Raw genomic sequence first — 16,544 nt, 5'->3', positions numbered from 1 at the left:
AAAAGGCGGCCACAGTCGTCTTAAAGCTATTAAATCAGGCCAGGCACAGTGGCTCACACCTGTAATCCCAGCACTTTGGGAGGCTGAGGCAGGCGGATAACTTAAGGTCAGGAGTCCGGGCGGGGTGGTGGGTACCTATAATCCCAGCTACTCCAAGGTTGAGACAAGAGAATCGCTTGAACCCGTGAGGCGGAGATTGCAGTAAACCAAGATCACACCACTGCACTCCAGCCAGCCTGGGTGACAGAGCGAGACTCTGCCTCAAAAAAAAAATAAAATAAAATAGCGTTGACTGGTTTAGCTAATTCAGGTACAGCACATATTTGTTGAGTTTTTTTGTAGGGCTATGGGAAGAAATGGGAGCCTTTTCATTAACACAACACTGATTTTACATTCTACTTTTCAAAAATACAGTTGTACATAGCATGGTTTAAGGTGGGGTCCCAGACACCTAGAATGAATAAGTTTAGAATATCCAAGAAGTGCTGGGGGCGGTAGCTCACGCGTGTAATCTGAGCACTTTGGGAGGCCGAAGCAGGCGGATCACCTGAAGTCAGGAGCAGACCAGCCTGGCCAACATGGAGAAACCCCGTCTCTACTAAAAATACAAAAAAATTACCCTGGCATGGTGGCGCATGCCTGTAATCCCCACCCAGGAGGCTGAGGCAGGAGAATCGCTTGAACCCGGGATGGAGAGGTTGCAGTGAGCAGAGATCCCGCCTTTGCACCCCAGCCTGGGCAATAAGAGCGAGACTCTGTCTCAAAAACAAAACAGGTCAGGCACAGTGGCTCACGCCTATAATCCCAGCACTTTGGGAGTCCGAGGCAGGCGGATTACCTGAGGTCAGGAGTTCAAGACCAGCCTGGCCAACATGGTGAAACCCCGTCACTACTAAAAATACAAAAATTAGCTGGGCATGGTGGCAAACACCTGTAATCCCACCTACTTAGGCGGCTGAGGCGGGACAATTACTTGAGCCCAAGAGATGGAGATTGCAGTGAGCTGAGATCATGCCACTGCACTCCAGCCTGGCTGACAGAGCGACTCTCTCAAAAAAAAAAAAAAAAAAAAGAATATCCAAGAAGTGCCCAAAATAGCAAGCAAAGGAATTGTATACGTGCCTGTTCTTTTTTTCTGGAAAGGAGAATCTGCAGCTTTATAATTTCAACATCAGCCTAAACCGTCGTGAACCTAAAACAATCAAAAGGGCCAGAATCTGTTTAAAGAATTTATTCAAGGGCAGTGTGAGGATAGACCAACCAAAAAACCAACTCCAAAGAATGGAGGTCAGCCTTCAGAAGTAGGGAAGTTAAGATTTCATTTATTTAGGCAGACAGAGAAGTTTTTAGCTGGATTACATTATCTATACAAGGTTGGAACATAATTACAGAATTTGGTTACAAGCAGTGTTTTTTTTTGGTTTGTTTTTTGTTTTTGTTTTTTTTGAGGTGGGGTACAGCTAACATTGTTTTACGGAGAGTTTAACACTCATGAGTTGCTGTCTTATGGTGACATCGTTTGAGTCTCTCTAGTCATTGAACAGAACAAGAAAAATAAATCGAATTAAATTTATAATCTGAAGTTATATGTGACCCATCACATCTGTCAAGTTTTAAAATGGGTTTTGTTTTGTTTTTTTGGTGGGGGGAGCGTCCAGCAGCTTTTAAATGTTAATTTTCACATCATGTGTTCCAAAAATAATTGGTTAGCCTAGGTCACTTCCACCCTCCAACGCTGTGAATACAGGCTCTGTAGCATTCGCTATTTAATGTCTTATCTTCCCGAGCTATTTGAGAAATCGCTAGGTCGCCTTAATACCGCAGTCGCCACTTTGCGGACTGGAGGGCGGAGTCTGCTTCGTTCTGAGAACTGCGTGGCTCCGCGCAGAGAGCTCCTGCTAGGCCTGCGAGTCCTGTTCTGAATTCTTACCCTTATTCAGTCCTTGTCACCACCCCCGCCGTGGGAACGGCCGGACGGCCACTCGTCAAAGGAAGTGGCTGCCGGCAGCTCTTGACCCGGAATCGGATCCTAGTCCCACCCCTTCTGCTCCAGGCTTCCTTCTGCAACAGGCGTGGGTCACGCTCTCGCTCGCTCTCTTTCTGCCGCCATCTTGGTTCCGCGTTCCCTGCACAGTAAGTACTTTTTGTGCCGCTACTCTCTATCCGCAGCCATCTGCCTTTCTTTCGGGCTAAGCTGCCCCGGGGACTGAGAGTTAAGGAGAGTTGGAGGCTTTACGGGGCCACGGGGTTCCTACTCGCCCCTGGGCTTCCTGACAAAATGGGGTCTGCGGTTGGTGTCCTGGCAAAAGCAGAATAGAAGGGCTGCGGGCCGGGCCCGGAATCCGAGCCTGCAGAGATGGAAGCAGTTGCAGTGTTGAGGGCAGAAGAGAAGTGCGTCTTCTTTTGGGAACTGCTTTAAGGGATCCAGAAAAGGGTCAGGGGTCACAGCCTTAGAACCTCCAACACCGTTCTCATTGTGACAAGCAAGTGTTGAACTTACAGCACCGTCTTTCCCCTCCTGGGTTCCCAAAGTCGACAAACGTAGTCCAGGAGGCCCCAGCCTAGCCAGTGTGAGTATTAGGAGTGGAGAGGGTTCACGGTAGCGTCTGAAGTCGCCTATGATCGGGAGCCAGCCCTGGATCCTCTCCCTCGGGTTGAGAATGCAACTGGGAATTGCTGGCCTTGATAGAGGCGTGAGGGTCACATATTTACCTCTTATTCCCAGGTGCTTTGGGGAAGGTTGTCCCCGAACACCCTCACGATTTTTTTCTAACGGCCCTCCACGGAGTTTTTAAGAATACTTGTCTCTGGGTTGGGCAAGTGAATGTATCCCAATCATTCAGGCCTCCTTTATATTCCCTTCCTTCAGAAATGCCCGGCGAAGCCACAGAAACCGTCCCTGCTACAGAGCAGGAGTTGCCGCAGCCCCAGGCTGAGACAGGTAGGTTCCCCTAGCCCCCTTGCCATTAATTAAAATTGACCCTAAGGCCATTTGGTGGCAAAATGACCAAGAGGAAGTACACTGTGTAAGAGGATGGGGTTGCAGCTTTACCGAGGAGGATAGACCGTAAAATTACTATCCTGGAGATACTTCTTTAGGAATTTGGAGTAAAAGTATATTTTTAAGATTCGTGGACGTTAAAAGTTCCCTAGCTTGCTTTCTGTTATGCCTGTTGCCTCTAAAGAAGCTCTCCTGTGGAACCCCCACCTTACATAGGAAAACTGAGCAGGGAAGGGGCTCGGTGATTCTTACCTATTGGAACTAGATGACACAGGCCAAGGAGCCTGGAGCATTTGTGAAGCTCCAGCCAGCAAGTTGCATCAAGGTTTTAGTTAGCAGAGCTTGGCATTGTGCCTTTATCACATGTCTGGATGAGATGTGTGCTGGTGGTGTGTCCTACTGGGCCCCAGAGTCCTCCTAGGTCGTATAACTTGTTTATGGATTGGTGGTGCTGAGATATTTCTAGTGTGCTGGAATAGTTCCTGCATCATTGTGTGAAACCCGGGATTGAAATAAATCCTTCTTTTATCCTCAACGTTGAAAGTAGTGACTGTGAAGGCTAATTTTTAAATTCTGGTTAAAACATATCTCTGTAAAAAAACTTAGGAGGAGGTAGTGAAAAGTTCTTAAAATGATAGCCTTTCTGAGTCAGTTGTGCAGCGCTAAATGAAGGAACTCTTCAGGCTGTAATCTTCATTCTCAGCTTTTTATGATTTTTTTTTATTTCATTTGTTATTTAAGGACACGTCCTTTCCCTTTTTGGAGTTACAGTAGAGTTGCTTATGGTTGAAAGCAATAAGCTTCCCACCTGTTTGATTTTAGCAGCTGAAGGGATTAATACAGCTGCTAGGAAGAATGGGGAGTTCTGAGCTGGAGTATAAACAATATGAAATTCTTGAAGTACAAGGGGCTTAAGGAAGGGAAAAAATAAAGTACTCTTCTCTAAAGATTCTGTGATTTCAGTGCAAAACGAGATTTTAGAGATTGTGTCATTGAACAGCTTAATTTTACAAATATAAAGACTTGAAATTCAGATGAATTTAGAAAAATCTGATTTAAGCTTCAAAACTAATGCATTTACTTCTGAAACAGTCCTTAATGCTATTAAATGTATTCCTGAATAGTTTGAGTTGTATAGTAGGCTTATATTAAGGAAGTACCAATGATAAATACACAGGATTTTGTCTGTAATGATAGTCTTTTAGAATGAAGTAGGAAGCTCAAGGAATTGGTTATGGTGTCAAAGCAAGTATTTGGGGCCTTATTCCATTTGAGGTACAGTCAGAAGAAAATATATTCCATGTTTTTGTGATTCGTTATGTTTGGTAGTGTTTTCCTGTAATCGTTAGACTTTGGCCTACCCACTCTACAGGAAAAACTGGTTGAGCCACCTTGTCTTTTCCATGGTAGCATGCCATAAGAATCTCAGAATTACTGGTTCAGTGAATTTTGAATTTGAATTTTGGTACCACGGACTTTTCCCCCCCCCCCCCCGTTTAACATTGCCTTCTAAGCATTGAGCATTTGTTGATCCAATTCTGTGTTACCTCCTGAATGCCGAGATACTGTCTTACTGTCATGCCAAATATTGGTGTATTTTGACATAATGAAATACTTAAATTCCAAGTTAAGGAGTGGGGATCGGGGCCGGGCGCGGTGGCTCAAGCCTGTAATCCCAGCACTTTGGGAGGCCGAGACGGGCGGATCACGAGGTCAGGAGATCGAGACCATCCTGGCTAACACGGTGAAACCCCGTCTCTACTAAAAATACAAAAAAAACTAGCCGGGCGAGGTGGCGGGCGCCTGTAGTCCCAGCTACTCCGGAGGCTGAGGCAGGAGAATGGCGTAAACCCGGGAGGCGGAGCTTGCAGTGAGCTGAGATCCGGCCACTGCAGTCCAGCCCGGGCTACAGAGCAAGACTCCGTCTCAAAAAAAAAAAAAAAAAAAAAGGAGTGGGGATCCAGTGTATTCTCGCCACTCCAATTCTCTTCTTTTTTTTCTTTTTTTCTTTTTTTCTTTTTTTTTTTTTTTTTTTTTGAGACGGAGTTTTTCCCCGTTGCCTAGGCTGGAGTGCAGTGGTGCAATCTCGGCTCACTGCAACCTCCGCCTCCTGGGTTCAAACAATTCTCCTGCCTCAGCCTCCTGAGTAGCTGGTATTACAGGTGCGTGCCACGATGCTCAGCTAATTTTTGTATTTTTGTATTCAGATTTTTCCTAGCCTAGTGGAAGCCTGAAAGTATAAAAGCCTGTTTTTTCTTACTTCAGATTCCCCATCATCATCACTGCTCACTATCTTCTTTGTTCCAGTTTTTGGTATTTTTTCCGTTAGTTCATGATATTTGGGTGGACAGAGTAGCATAGCTAGCTGTTCTTTGTGGTGATTCTGTTGGCTGTGAGGAGGACTTGGGAATACAGTCCATTTTAAGAAGTAAGGGGAGAGCACAACTGGGAAAGGGTAGAAAGCATGTTGTTCCCAACCTGCCAAGTGTCTGTGCTCCCCATTTAGAGATAGGCTACTCTTAGACTGTTCTCCTCACCCTAAAATAGTTGGTTTACTTTGATAGAACTTGGGGAAGTGTGAGAAATTAGGAGAGGAATGTCTTCTCACTTGACCGCTGAAAAATGTTTGGGGAAGGTTGTTGTTGCGTATCACCTTTATCTAATCCTGCGTGGTCACTTAGACTGTCAGATTTTAAACTTAAGTGTTTCCTAGGAGGCATGTTGTACCAAGTTGGGCTGCATAACTCACCTTTTTTCTCCTCCCCCCCCTTCTTTATCTCCTTTTGCCTTTCTCCAGCTATGCTACCTATGTCTTCAGCCTTGAGTGTCACTGCTGCCTTAGGCCAGCCTGGACAAACCCTCCCCCCTCCTTGCTCTCCTGCCCCACAACAGTGCCCTCTGTCAACTGCTAACCAGACTGCCCCATTCCCTTCCCCCTCTACTATTGCCTCGACCCCTTTTGAAGTTCCTTTTACCCAGTCATCCTCTGGAACAGCCCTACCTTTGGGAACTGCCCCTGAAGCCCCAACCTTCCTACCAAACCTAATAGGGCCTCCCATCTCCCCAGCTGCCTTAGCTCTGGCCTCTCCCATGATAGCTCCAACTCTGAAAGGGACGCCTTCCTCTTCAGCTCCCTTAGCTCTGGTTGCCCTGGCTCCCCACTCAGTTCAGAAGAGTTCTGCTTTTCCACCTAACCTTCCTTCTTCACCTCCTTCAGTGGCTGTAGCTGAGTCAGGGTCAGTGATATCACTGTCAGCTCCCATTGCTCCCTCAGAACCAAAGACTAATCTTATTAAAGTTCCCTCTGAGGTAGTCCCTAATCCAAAAGGCACCCCCAGTCCTCCATGTATAGTCAGTACCGTTCCTTACCACTGTGTGACTCCCGTGGCCTCTGTTCAATCTGGAATGGCCTCCCTTCCTCAGACAACACCCACAACTACCCTAGCTATCACTTCCCCTCAAGTCAAAGATACCACCATTTCCTCAGCTCTGACTTCTCCACAAAACCCAGGAAGCCTCAGCCTAAAGGGGCCTGTTAGTCCATCTGCTGCCTTACCTCTTTCAACTCAGTCTCTTCCTGTGGTGACCACTTCTCAAAAGACTGTGGGTCCCAACACCCCCCCAGATTTTCCCATTTATCTGGGCTCTCATCTTGCACCTTTATATCAAAGTTCTTTTGGTTCTGTCCAACCTTTAGGTCAAACAAGTCCCAGTGCTTTGACAGACCCTACAGTGAAGACCATTTCTATAGATCATTCTTCCACAGGGGACTCTTATCCTTCTCAGAGATCTGTAATTCCTCCCCTTCCTTCCAGAAATGAGGTAGTTCCTGCTACTGTGGCTGCCTTTCCAGTGGTGGCTCCATCTGTTGACAAAGGTCCCTCTACCATCACTAGCATAACCTACAGCCCTTCTGGCTCCTTAAATGTAGCTACCTCCTCTTCATTATCTCCTACGACCTCTCTCATTCTCAAAAGCTCTCCTAAAGCCACTCATCATTATCCTTTAGTGGCCCAAATGCCTGTTTCTTCTGTTGGAACCACCCCACTTGTGGTGACTAACCCCTGTACAATTGATGCAGCAGCTACTACCTTTGAGGTAGCTACTTGTGTTTCTCCTCCAATTTCATCAGGTCCCATAAGTAATATAGAACCAACTTCCCCTGCTGCCTTGGTTATGGCACCTGTGGCTCCCAAAGAGCCTTCTACTCAAGTAGCAACCACTCTGAGGACACCAGTCTCTCCTCCTCTGCCAGACCCTGAAAACCTCAAAAATCTCCCCAGTTCAGTATTGGTTAAATTTCCAACACAAAAAGACCTCCAAACTGTACCTGCCTCTCCTGACGGAGCTGCTTTCTCTCCAGCCCAAGCAGAACTCACCACCAAGAAAGACCCTACTGTGTTACCATTAGCCCAGACAGTTCGTAAAAATTCCCCTTCTTTCCAAAGTACATCCTCTTCTCCAGAGATATCTCTTTCTCCTGAAACCACCATAGCAAAGAAAAGCCTTGGAGGCCCTCTCCCTATAGGTAAGCCAACCAGCACTGTGACCTCCCCGCTGGGTGTTAACTCCTCCTCGGCCTCTGTAATCAAGACAGATTCTTATGCAGACCCAGACTCTGCTGGTCTGCTTCTCAAAAGTTCTCTCATTACCCCAACAGTGACTGCATTTCCTTTGCAAAGTGCTGACCCTGCTGGGGTGACTCCCACAACTGCCAAAGGTACCTCAACTTATATAGCTACAGCCAGCCCTTTTCTAGAAGGAACCGTCTCTTTAGCTCCTGAAAAACACCCAGTTAAGGAAGGTACTTCCACTCTTACTACTTTATCCTTGGTTCCTACAGCTTCAGATTGCCCTGTGGCTCCATCCCCCCAGAATACCTCTGCTCCTCTGGCTACCTTAGTGCTGGCCCCTGAAATCCCAAAGTCTGTGCCTTCACCCTCTCTTCCCGCAGCTGGGACTCCTCCAGGTACAAAAAAGGTTGATGGTATTTCTCATACTTCAGCATTGGCACCTGTTGCTTCCTCTCCCAAAGAGTGCCCAATTGAGGACTCTGGTGCTTCTGCTACTGCATCTTCCAAAGGAACTCTGACTTACCTAGCTGGCTCCCCATCTCCTTTAGGGGTTAGTGTGTCTCAGACTAAAAGACCTCCAACCAAGAAGGGTTCTGCTGGCCCTGATACTCCTGTTGGAAATCTCTCGTCCCCTGTTTCTCCAGTTGAAGCTTCATTTATCTCAGAGAATAGTCTTTCTTTCCAAGACTCTAAAGACTCACCTGCCACGAAACATTCTCCCACTCCTCCATCCCCCAAAGGGGCCCCTGCCCCCTCAGCTGTGACTCCTCTGTCTCCCAAAAGAGTAACACTACCCCCCAAAGAGACCTCCACTCCTTCAGTTGTGAATCCGCCCTTCCCCAAAGAGGGTCCAGCTACCCCAGCACCCAAACAGGCTCCCACTCCTCCCACTCTATCCAGGACTTCTTCCTCCCTCAAAAAGGCCCCCACACCCCTAGCTGCAACTCCTCCTTCCCGCAAAGGAGGCCCAGCTACCCCATCCCCCAAAGGGGCCCCCACACCCCCAGCTGCAACTCCTCCCTCCCCCAAAGGAGGTCCAGCTACCCCATCCCCCAAAGGGGCCCCCACACCCCCAGCTGCAACTCCTCCCTCCCCCAAAGGAGGCCCAGCTACCCCATCCCCCAAAGGGGCCCCCACTCCCCCAGCTGCAAACCCTCCCTCCCCAAAAGGAAGTCCAGCAGCTACCCCATCCCCCAAAGGGGCCCCCACACCCCCTGCTGCAACTCCTCCCTCCCCCAAAGGAGGTCCAGCTACCCCATCCCCCAAAGGGGCCCCCACACCCCCAGCTGCAACTCCTCCCTCCCCCAAAGGAGGCCCAGCTACCCCATCCCCCAAAGGGGCCCCCACTCCCCCAGCTGCAAACCCTCCCTCCCCAAAAGGAAGTCCAGCAGCTACCCCATCCCCCAAAGGGGCCCCCACACCCCCTGCTGCAACTCCTCCCTCCCCCAAAGGAGGCCCAGCTACCCCATCCCCCAAAGGGGCCCCCACTCCCCCAGCTGCAAACCCTCCCTCCCCAAAAGGAAGTCCAGCAGCTACCCCATCCCCCAAAGGGGCCCCCACACCCCCTGCTGCAACTCCTCCCTCCCCCAAAGGAGGTCCAGCTACCCCATCCCCCAAAGGGGCCCCCACTCCCCCAGCTGCAACTCCTCCCTCCCCAAAAGGAAGTCCAGCAGCTACCCCATCCCCCAAAGGGGCCCCCACACCCCCTGCTGCAACTCCTCCCTCCGCCAAAGGAGGTCCAGCTACCCCATCCCCAAAAGGAGGCCCAGCTACCCCATCCCCAAAAGGAGGCCCAGCTACCCCATCCCCCAAACGGGCCCCCACTCCCCCAGCTGCAACTCCGCCTTCCCCAAAAGGGGCCCCCACACCCCCAGCTGCAACTCTTTGCCCAAAAGGAGGTCCAGCTACCCCATCCTCCAAAGAGGCCCCCACACCCCCAGCTGCAACTCCTCCCTCTCCAAAAGGAGGCCCAGCTATCCCACCCCACAAAGGGGCTCCCACTCCCCCAGCTGTGACTCCTCCCTCCCCAAAAGGAGGTTCAGCTACCCCATCCCCCAGGGGTGCCCCCACTCCCCCAGCAGCAACTCCTCCCTCCCCAAAAGGAAATCTAGCTGCCCCACCCCACAAAGAGGCCCCCAGTCCTTCAGTTGTAACTTCTCCCTCTCCAAAAGGAGATCCAGCTACCTCACCCCCCAAAGGGGCCCCCACTCCCCCAGCTGCAACTCCTCCCTCCCCCAAAGGGACCCCCACTCTCCCAACTACAACTCCCTCCTCTAAAGGAAGCCCAACTACCCCATCCTCCAAAGAGGACCCCACTCCCCCAGCTGCAACTCCCTCCCACAAAGGAGGTCCAGCTGTGACTCCTCCCTCCCCTAAAAGAGGACCAGCTATCCCATCTCCCAAAGGGGACCCCACTTCCCCAGCAGTGATTCCTCTCTCCCCCAAAAAGGCTCCAGCAACTCCAGTCACCAGAGAAGGCCCAGCCACCCCATCCAAAGGCGATACCACTCCCCTAGCAGTGACTCCTGTCTCCCTCAAAAAGGCCCCAGCAACTTCAGCCCCCAAAGGAGGCCCAGCTACCCCATCCTCCAAAGGGGATCCCACCCTCCCAGCAGTGACTCCTCCTTCCCCTAAGGAGCCCCCAGTCCCCAAACAAGCTCCCACTTCTTCCTCTCCCAAAAAGGCCCCAGCAACTCCAGCCCCCATGGGGGCCCCTAGTCTGCCAGCTGTGATTCCTTCTTCCCCCAAAGAGGTCCCAGCTACCCCATCCTCCAGAAGGGACCCCATTGCCCAAACAGCGACTCCTCTCTCTAAAAAGACCCCAGCAACTCTAGCTCCCAAAGAGGCCCTCATTCCCCCAGCTATGACTCTTCCCTCCCCCAGAAAGAGCCCAGCAATTCCAGCCCCCAAAGAAGCCCCGGCTACCCCATCCTCCAAAGAGGCCTCCAGTCCCCCAGCAGTGACTCCTTCCTCTTACAAAGGGGCCCCATCTCCCAAAGAGGCCCCTACTCCTCCAGCTGTGACTCCTCCATCCGCCAAAAAGGGCCCAGCAACTCCAGCCCCCAAAGGGACCCCCACTTCCCCACCTGTGACTCCTTCCTCCCTCAAAGACTTCCCTGCCTCCCCAGTTTCTGTCACATGTAAAATGGGGGCCACTGTTCCTCAAGCATCTAAAGGGCTTCCAGCAAAGAAAGGCCCCACAACTCTCAAAGAAGTACTTGTTGCCCCAGCTCCAGAAAGTACGCCAGTCATCACAGCTCCCACTCGGAAAGGTCCACAGACCAAAAAGAGTTCTGCTACTTCACCTCCTATGTGCCCAGATCCCTCAGCTAACAATGGTTCTAAAGGACCCCTTTCCACGGTGGCTCCAGCCCCTCTACTCCCTGCTCAGAAATGCTCTTCAAAGACATCAAAAGGCAAAGATGCTTCTCATTCCCCAAAGGGCCCCTTGGCTCCTCCTGAGTCTAAGGCATCCACCCCTCTAACAGCAGCTGCCTCTGAGAAGGTCCTTCCTAAACCTGAATCAGCATCTGTCTCTCCACCACCCACCCCACCAGTCTCTCTGCCTCTTGCTCCCTCCCCAGTTCCCACTCTGCCTCCTAAACAGCAATTTTTGCCGTCCTCTCCTGGGCTGGTGTTGGAATCACCCTCTAAACCCCTAGCCCCTGCTGATGAGGATGAGCTGCCGCCTCTGATACCCCCGGAACCAATCTCTGGGGGAGTGCCTTTCCAGTCAGTCCTCGTCAACATGCCCACCCCCAAAGCTGCTGGAATCCCTGTCCCAACCCCCTCTGCCAAGCAGCCTGTTATGAAGAACAACAAGGGTATTTGCCTTGGTTTGCCGTGTGCATGGTGTGTCTGTTGCCCACACCCCTCTTGGGGGCTACCCACCAATACTAACCCTGTGATGCGCCGCTTTCTCCAGTGAATCTGCTTGGGTTTGGACATAGAACATAGAATGATCATTTTAAATGCAAAAGCTCTAGGAATATGAAACAAAATCTTGGTTTTCATCACTTCAGATAGATACATAGCGTATTGTGTATCATTCAGTACAATGTGGCCCGGACTACCCTGAGCCTACCATGCCATCTATTTTACCTAATTGATCTGACATTGAAAACCAAGACCTGCCAGACCTTTTAATTTGCTCTAATCCCTACCACATCACTAACTAACCTTGTCCCTGGGCCTGAGATTTGCTAAAACATTGGAGAATTGAACTATTTGTATTTCTTTTTCAATTCTTAGACTTAGTAATGACCAGGTGCCCAGGGACTTCCTTCTCATAAAAATGTAGAAACCTGTTTTTCCTAGCCTGAAAATGGTGCAGGTGTATGCTTTTTTTCCTCAGTAGTCTTTACTGATGCTTTGGCCTTTGAATTGAAATAAATTTATGTGAATTATGTTTGGAAAAATTAAGAGATACAGGTCAACATCATTGAGAATCTTCTAACTATATTGATTAGATCACATTGCTGGGGTGAATGGTTTGAAAATGAGGCTGAATATGTGCATGTGACTGCTTTTGACTTGCTCCAACCCAGTTTAAAAGTTGAGGGAATGGCCGGGCGCGGTGGCTCACCCCTGTAATCCCAGCACTTTGGAAGGCCAAGGCGGGCGGATCACGAGGTCAGGAGATGGAGACCATCCTGGCTAACACGGTGAAACCCTGTCTCTACCAAAAATACAAAAAAAGGCCGGGCTTGGTGGCTCATGCCTGTAATCCCAGCACTCTGGGAGGCCGAGGTGGGCGGATCACAAGGTCATGAGATCAAGACCATTCTGGCTAACATGGTAAAACCCCATCTCTACTAAAAAAAAAAATACAAAAAATTAGCCGAGCGTGGTGATGGGCGCCTGTAGTCCCAGCTACTGGGGAGGCTGAGGCAGGAGAATGGCGTGAACCCGGGAGGCAGAGCTTGCAGTGAGCCAAGATGGCGCCACTGCACTCCAGCCTGGGTGACAGAGTGAGACTCCGTCTCAAAAAAAAAAAAGTTGAGGGGAAATCCAACCTACCTATTGTGCCTCCATGGTGTGATTTTGTTTTTTCACTTAAGTGTATCTGGGGGCACCTTCTGACAGAACTTTACAGGGATAATTGGACTGTTGGGTAAAATTTAGAGTCAGTCATAGGGGTCATTATTTGCCTGTGCCAAGAAACAAAGACCTTGAGGGAAAGAAAGCAGTTACAGTATGTTAAACTGCTCAGCTATTTCTAGTGATTACTTTTCGTTTCTGGGGTTAGGGCTGGGTCTTTACTAGATGTGTACCCACTAGTTAGTGACTAAGTTAGGGGCTATCAAGCTGGCCTCACACAAGCCAGTTGGTTTACATTTAACATTCTTAGGTCTTACATGAAGCATTGACCTGTAGTCCAGGCAGGATGTAGTGAAGTACCTTCTCTTATAATTTCTACTATAAAGCAGTAAAAGTTGTTTCTCATTTTAGGGTCTGGAACAGAATCTGACAGTGATGAATCAGTACCAGAGCTTGAAGAACAGGATTCCACCCAGGCAACCACACAACAAGCCCAGGTGGGTATTCTCTTACTAACTGGTATTGGGTCAAGGAAGCAGGGTTGATCAGGGCAACCTTTGTATTTGGAACTGTGAACCTTCATAAAGGAAAACCCACAAGGAAATTGTGCTATCCAGATCTTGGATTCTGGTTAACTAATACCTGTTTTATCTTCTTAGCTGGCGGCAGCAGCTGAAATTGATGAAGAACCAGTCAGTAAAGCAAAACAGAGTCGGAGTGAAAAGAAGGCACGGAAGGTAAGATTTGAAAAGGATTTCAGGATCTAATGAAGCACCTTTATACAGAATGGAACTCTATTTCCATAGGTTTTTGGGGAACAGGTGGTATTTTGGTTACACGAGTAAGTACTTTAGTGTTGATTTTTGAGATTTTAGTGCACCCATCACCCAAGCAGTATACACTGAACCCAATTCTTAGTAGTGGTAGAATCCTGTTTAAAGTAGCAGAAGTAGCTGGATTGGTGGCTCACACTTGTAATCCCAGCACTCTGGAAGGCCAGGGCGAGTGGATCACTTGAGGTCAAGAGTTCAAGACCAGCCTGGCCAACATGGCGAAACCCCTATCTACTAAAAATACCAAAAAAAAAAAATAGCAGGACGTGGTGGTACGCTCCTGTAGTCCCAGCTACAAAGGTGGTTGAGGCACGGCAGTTGCTTGAACCTGGGAGGCGGAGGTTACATTGAGCCGAGATTGCACTCCTGTACTCCAGCCTGGGCGACGGAGCAAGACCTGTCTCCAAAAATTAAAAAATAAAGTAGTGAAGTTACTGTGGCAGAAAACCCATTGTCTTTTTTTTTTTTTTTTTTTTTTGCAACGGAGTCTTGCTCTATCACCCAGGCTGGAGTGCAGTGGCCGGATGTCAGCTTACTGCAAGCTCTGCCTCCTGGGTTCACGCCATTCTCCTGCCTCAGCCTCCCGAGTAGCTGGGATTACAGGCGCCCGCCACCTCGCCTGGCTAATTTTTTTTTTTTTTTGAGACGGAGTCTTGCTCTGTTGCCCAGGCTGGAGTGCAGTGGCCGGATCTCAGCTCACTGCAAGCTCCGCCTCCTGGGTTCACGCCATTCTCCTGCCTCAGCCTCCTGAGTAGCTGGGACTACAGGCGCCCGCCACCTCGCCCGGCTAGTTTTTTTGTATTTTTTAGTAGAGACGGGGTTTCACCGTGTTAGCCAGGATGGTCTCGATCTCCTGACCTCGTGATCCGCCCGTCTCGGCCTCCCAAAGTGCTGGGATTACAGGCTTGAGCCACCGTGCCCGGCCTTTTTTTTTTTTTTTTGCCTGGCTAATTTTTTTTTGTATTTTTAGTAGAGACGGGATTTCACCGTGTTAGCCAGGGTGGTCTCGATCTCCTGACCTCGTGATATGCCCGTCTCAGCCTCCCAAAGTGCTGGGATTACAGACTTGAGCCACTGCGCCCGGCCCCATTCTCTATTCTTGTATGAACTTTTCTCAGCCTGGGGAAAAGCTTTGCTTTGGATGTTGTATTATGTTCCTTGCTTCTTTAGGCTGCTTCTAAAGAGGTTGCAAACCTTATACTATTTTCTCTTCTTTAGGCTATGTCCAAACTGGGTCTTCGACAGGTTACAGGAGTTACTAGAGTCACTATCCGAAAATCTAAGAATATCCTCTTTGTCATCACAAAACCAGATGTCTACAAGAGCCCTGCTTCAGATACTTACATAGTTTTTGGGGAAGCCAAGGTGAGTAAACTTTTCTTGGGCATTGTTCTAGACCAGGGTTTCTCAACCTCAGCACTGCTGACATTTTGCCTCTGGTAGTTCTCTGTTATGGAAGGGCTATCCTGTTCATTATGGATGCTTAGCAGCATTACATCCAGTTTTGATTACCCAAAAACTCCATTGCCATGTATCTCCTGGGAGACATAACTACCCCCTAGTTGAGAACCACCGCTCTAAACCTAAAAACTACTCTTTCTACTGCGAGTAAGGGCAAGCAGTTTAAAGCCGTACAATAAGTTACCTGAAGTGGGTTTACAGAGAGTTGTGAAACTATATGATTTATTTTTCAAAGACTGCTGATCTACTCACATGAATCTGTATTCTCTACCCTGTAGATTGAAGATTTATCCCAGCAAGCACAACTAGCAGCTGCTGAGAAATTCAAAGTTCAAGGTGAAGCTGTCTCAAACATTCAAGAAAACACACAGACTCCAACCGTACAAGAGGAGAGTGAAGAGGAAGAGGTATACTAGGAAATCTTTCATATGTTAACTGTCGCCATATAGCAATGTGTTCGTGTTGGTGAGCTATATTAAAAACTAGATTCAGGAGACTCCAAAGAACTGCTGAAATTGTTTTTGCCTTTAATTTCCTGCTTTTTCCCTCTCCTCTCTTAGGTCGATGAAACAGGTGTAGAAGTTAAGGACATAGAATTGGTCATGTCACAAGCAAATGTGTCGAGAGCAAAGGCAGTCCGAGCCCTGAAGAACAACAGTAATGATATTGTAAATGCGATTATGGTAAGTGTTCAAGCCTTTGTTCCTTGACTCCCTCTGCCCTGACCACTTACGAGTGACTTTATTTTGTCTGCTAAATATCAGCCAATTAGGGAACCTCATTCCAGAGCCTCTTCTGAGTTGCCGTAGGTTTTAGTGACCTGAGTTCTCCTGATTTGCCTATAAGAACCGCTAATTATCTTTTCTCTCTTACAGGAATTAACAATGTAACCATCTGAAAGCAACTTTTTTTGGTGTCTCAAAGGAGTAACTGCAGCTTGGTTTGAAATTTGTACTGTTTCTATCATAAATAAAGTTATGGCTTCTTGTTGGATGAACTCAGTCAATGACTGGTCTCTTCCCCGCCCCCCCCCCCCCAAAACAAACAAACAAAAAACTTGTAAAGGTTCTAATAATTTGTTAATTACTCCTAAGGCCTCCCTCATTTGATAAGGTTTAGTGCCACAGATTTCCCGCTTAAAATCTCAGACTTTATACCTCTTTTAACAAGTCACTGGCCAGGCGCAGTGGCTCACACCTGTAATCCCAGCACTTTGGGAGACCAAGGAGGGGCGGATCATGAGGTCAGGAGATCGAGACCATCCTGGCTAATACAGTAAAACCCCGTCTCCACTAAAAATACAAAAAAATTACCTGGGTGTGGTGGCAGGCACCTGTAGTCCCAGCTACTCGGGAGGCTGAGGCAGGAGAATGGCGTGAACCCGGGAGGCAGAGCTTGCAGTGAGCCAAGATCACGCCACTGCACTCCAGCCTGGGTGACACAGCGAGACTATGTCTCAAAAAAAAAAAAAGTTACTATACTAGGCTGTTAGGACCTTCCTAACTAGGAAATACAACCTGACTATAAAGTTTCTCATTTCTGACCAGGCGGGATGGCTCACACCTGTAATCCCAACACTGGGAGGTCAAGGCAGGTGGATCACTTTAGCCCAGGAATTTGACACCAGCCTGGGAA

At 48.8% G+C, this 16,544-nt stretch overlaps 1 protein-coding gene across 6 annotated transcripts; it reads left to right on the top strand.

Annotated features, from left to right (window-relative positions):
* The first annotated feature begins 1,962 nt into the window (after window positions 1–1,962).
* On the top strand, window positions 1,963–15,902 carry NACA (nascent polypeptide associated complex subunit alpha). Of its 6 annotated transcripts, none has more exons than XM_073020301.1 (8): window positions 2,057–2,133; window positions 2,844–2,941; window positions 13,027–13,112; window positions 13,275–13,352; window positions 14,667–14,813; window positions 15,188–15,316; window positions 15,470–15,592; window positions 15,785–15,902. In XM_073020301.1, exons 2-8 carry the CDS (start codon window positions 2,872–2,874, stop codon window positions 15,797–15,799), a joined length of 648 nt encoding a protein of 215 aa, XP_072876402.1. In that variant the 5' UTR covers window positions 2,057–2,133; window positions 2,844–2,871; the 3' UTR covers window positions 15,800–15,902. The 6 variants fall into 6 exon arrangements, with proteins under 6 accessions (XP_072876398.1, XP_072876402.1, XP_072876400.1 ...); NM_001330263.1 differs by having other exon boundaries at window positions 2,121–2,133; window positions 2,870–2,941; window positions 15,785–15,877; XM_073020300.1 differs by having other exon boundaries at window positions 2,129–2,570; window positions 2,870–2,941.
* The last annotated feature ends 642 nt before the right edge of the window (window positions 15,903–16,544 follow it).

The sequence above is a fragment of the Chlorocebus sabaeus genome, chromosome 11 (genome assembly GCF_047675955.1).
Source record: "Chlorocebus sabaeus isolate Y175 chromosome 11, mChlSab1.0.hap1, whole genome shotgun sequence".
In the NCBI taxonomy this organism is placed as follows: Eukaryota; Metazoa; Chordata; class Mammalia; order Primates; family Cercopithecidae; genus Chlorocebus; species Chlorocebus sabaeus.
Note: the sequence above shows the minus strand (reverse complement) of the source record. Positions and strands in the feature narration are given on the sequence as shown.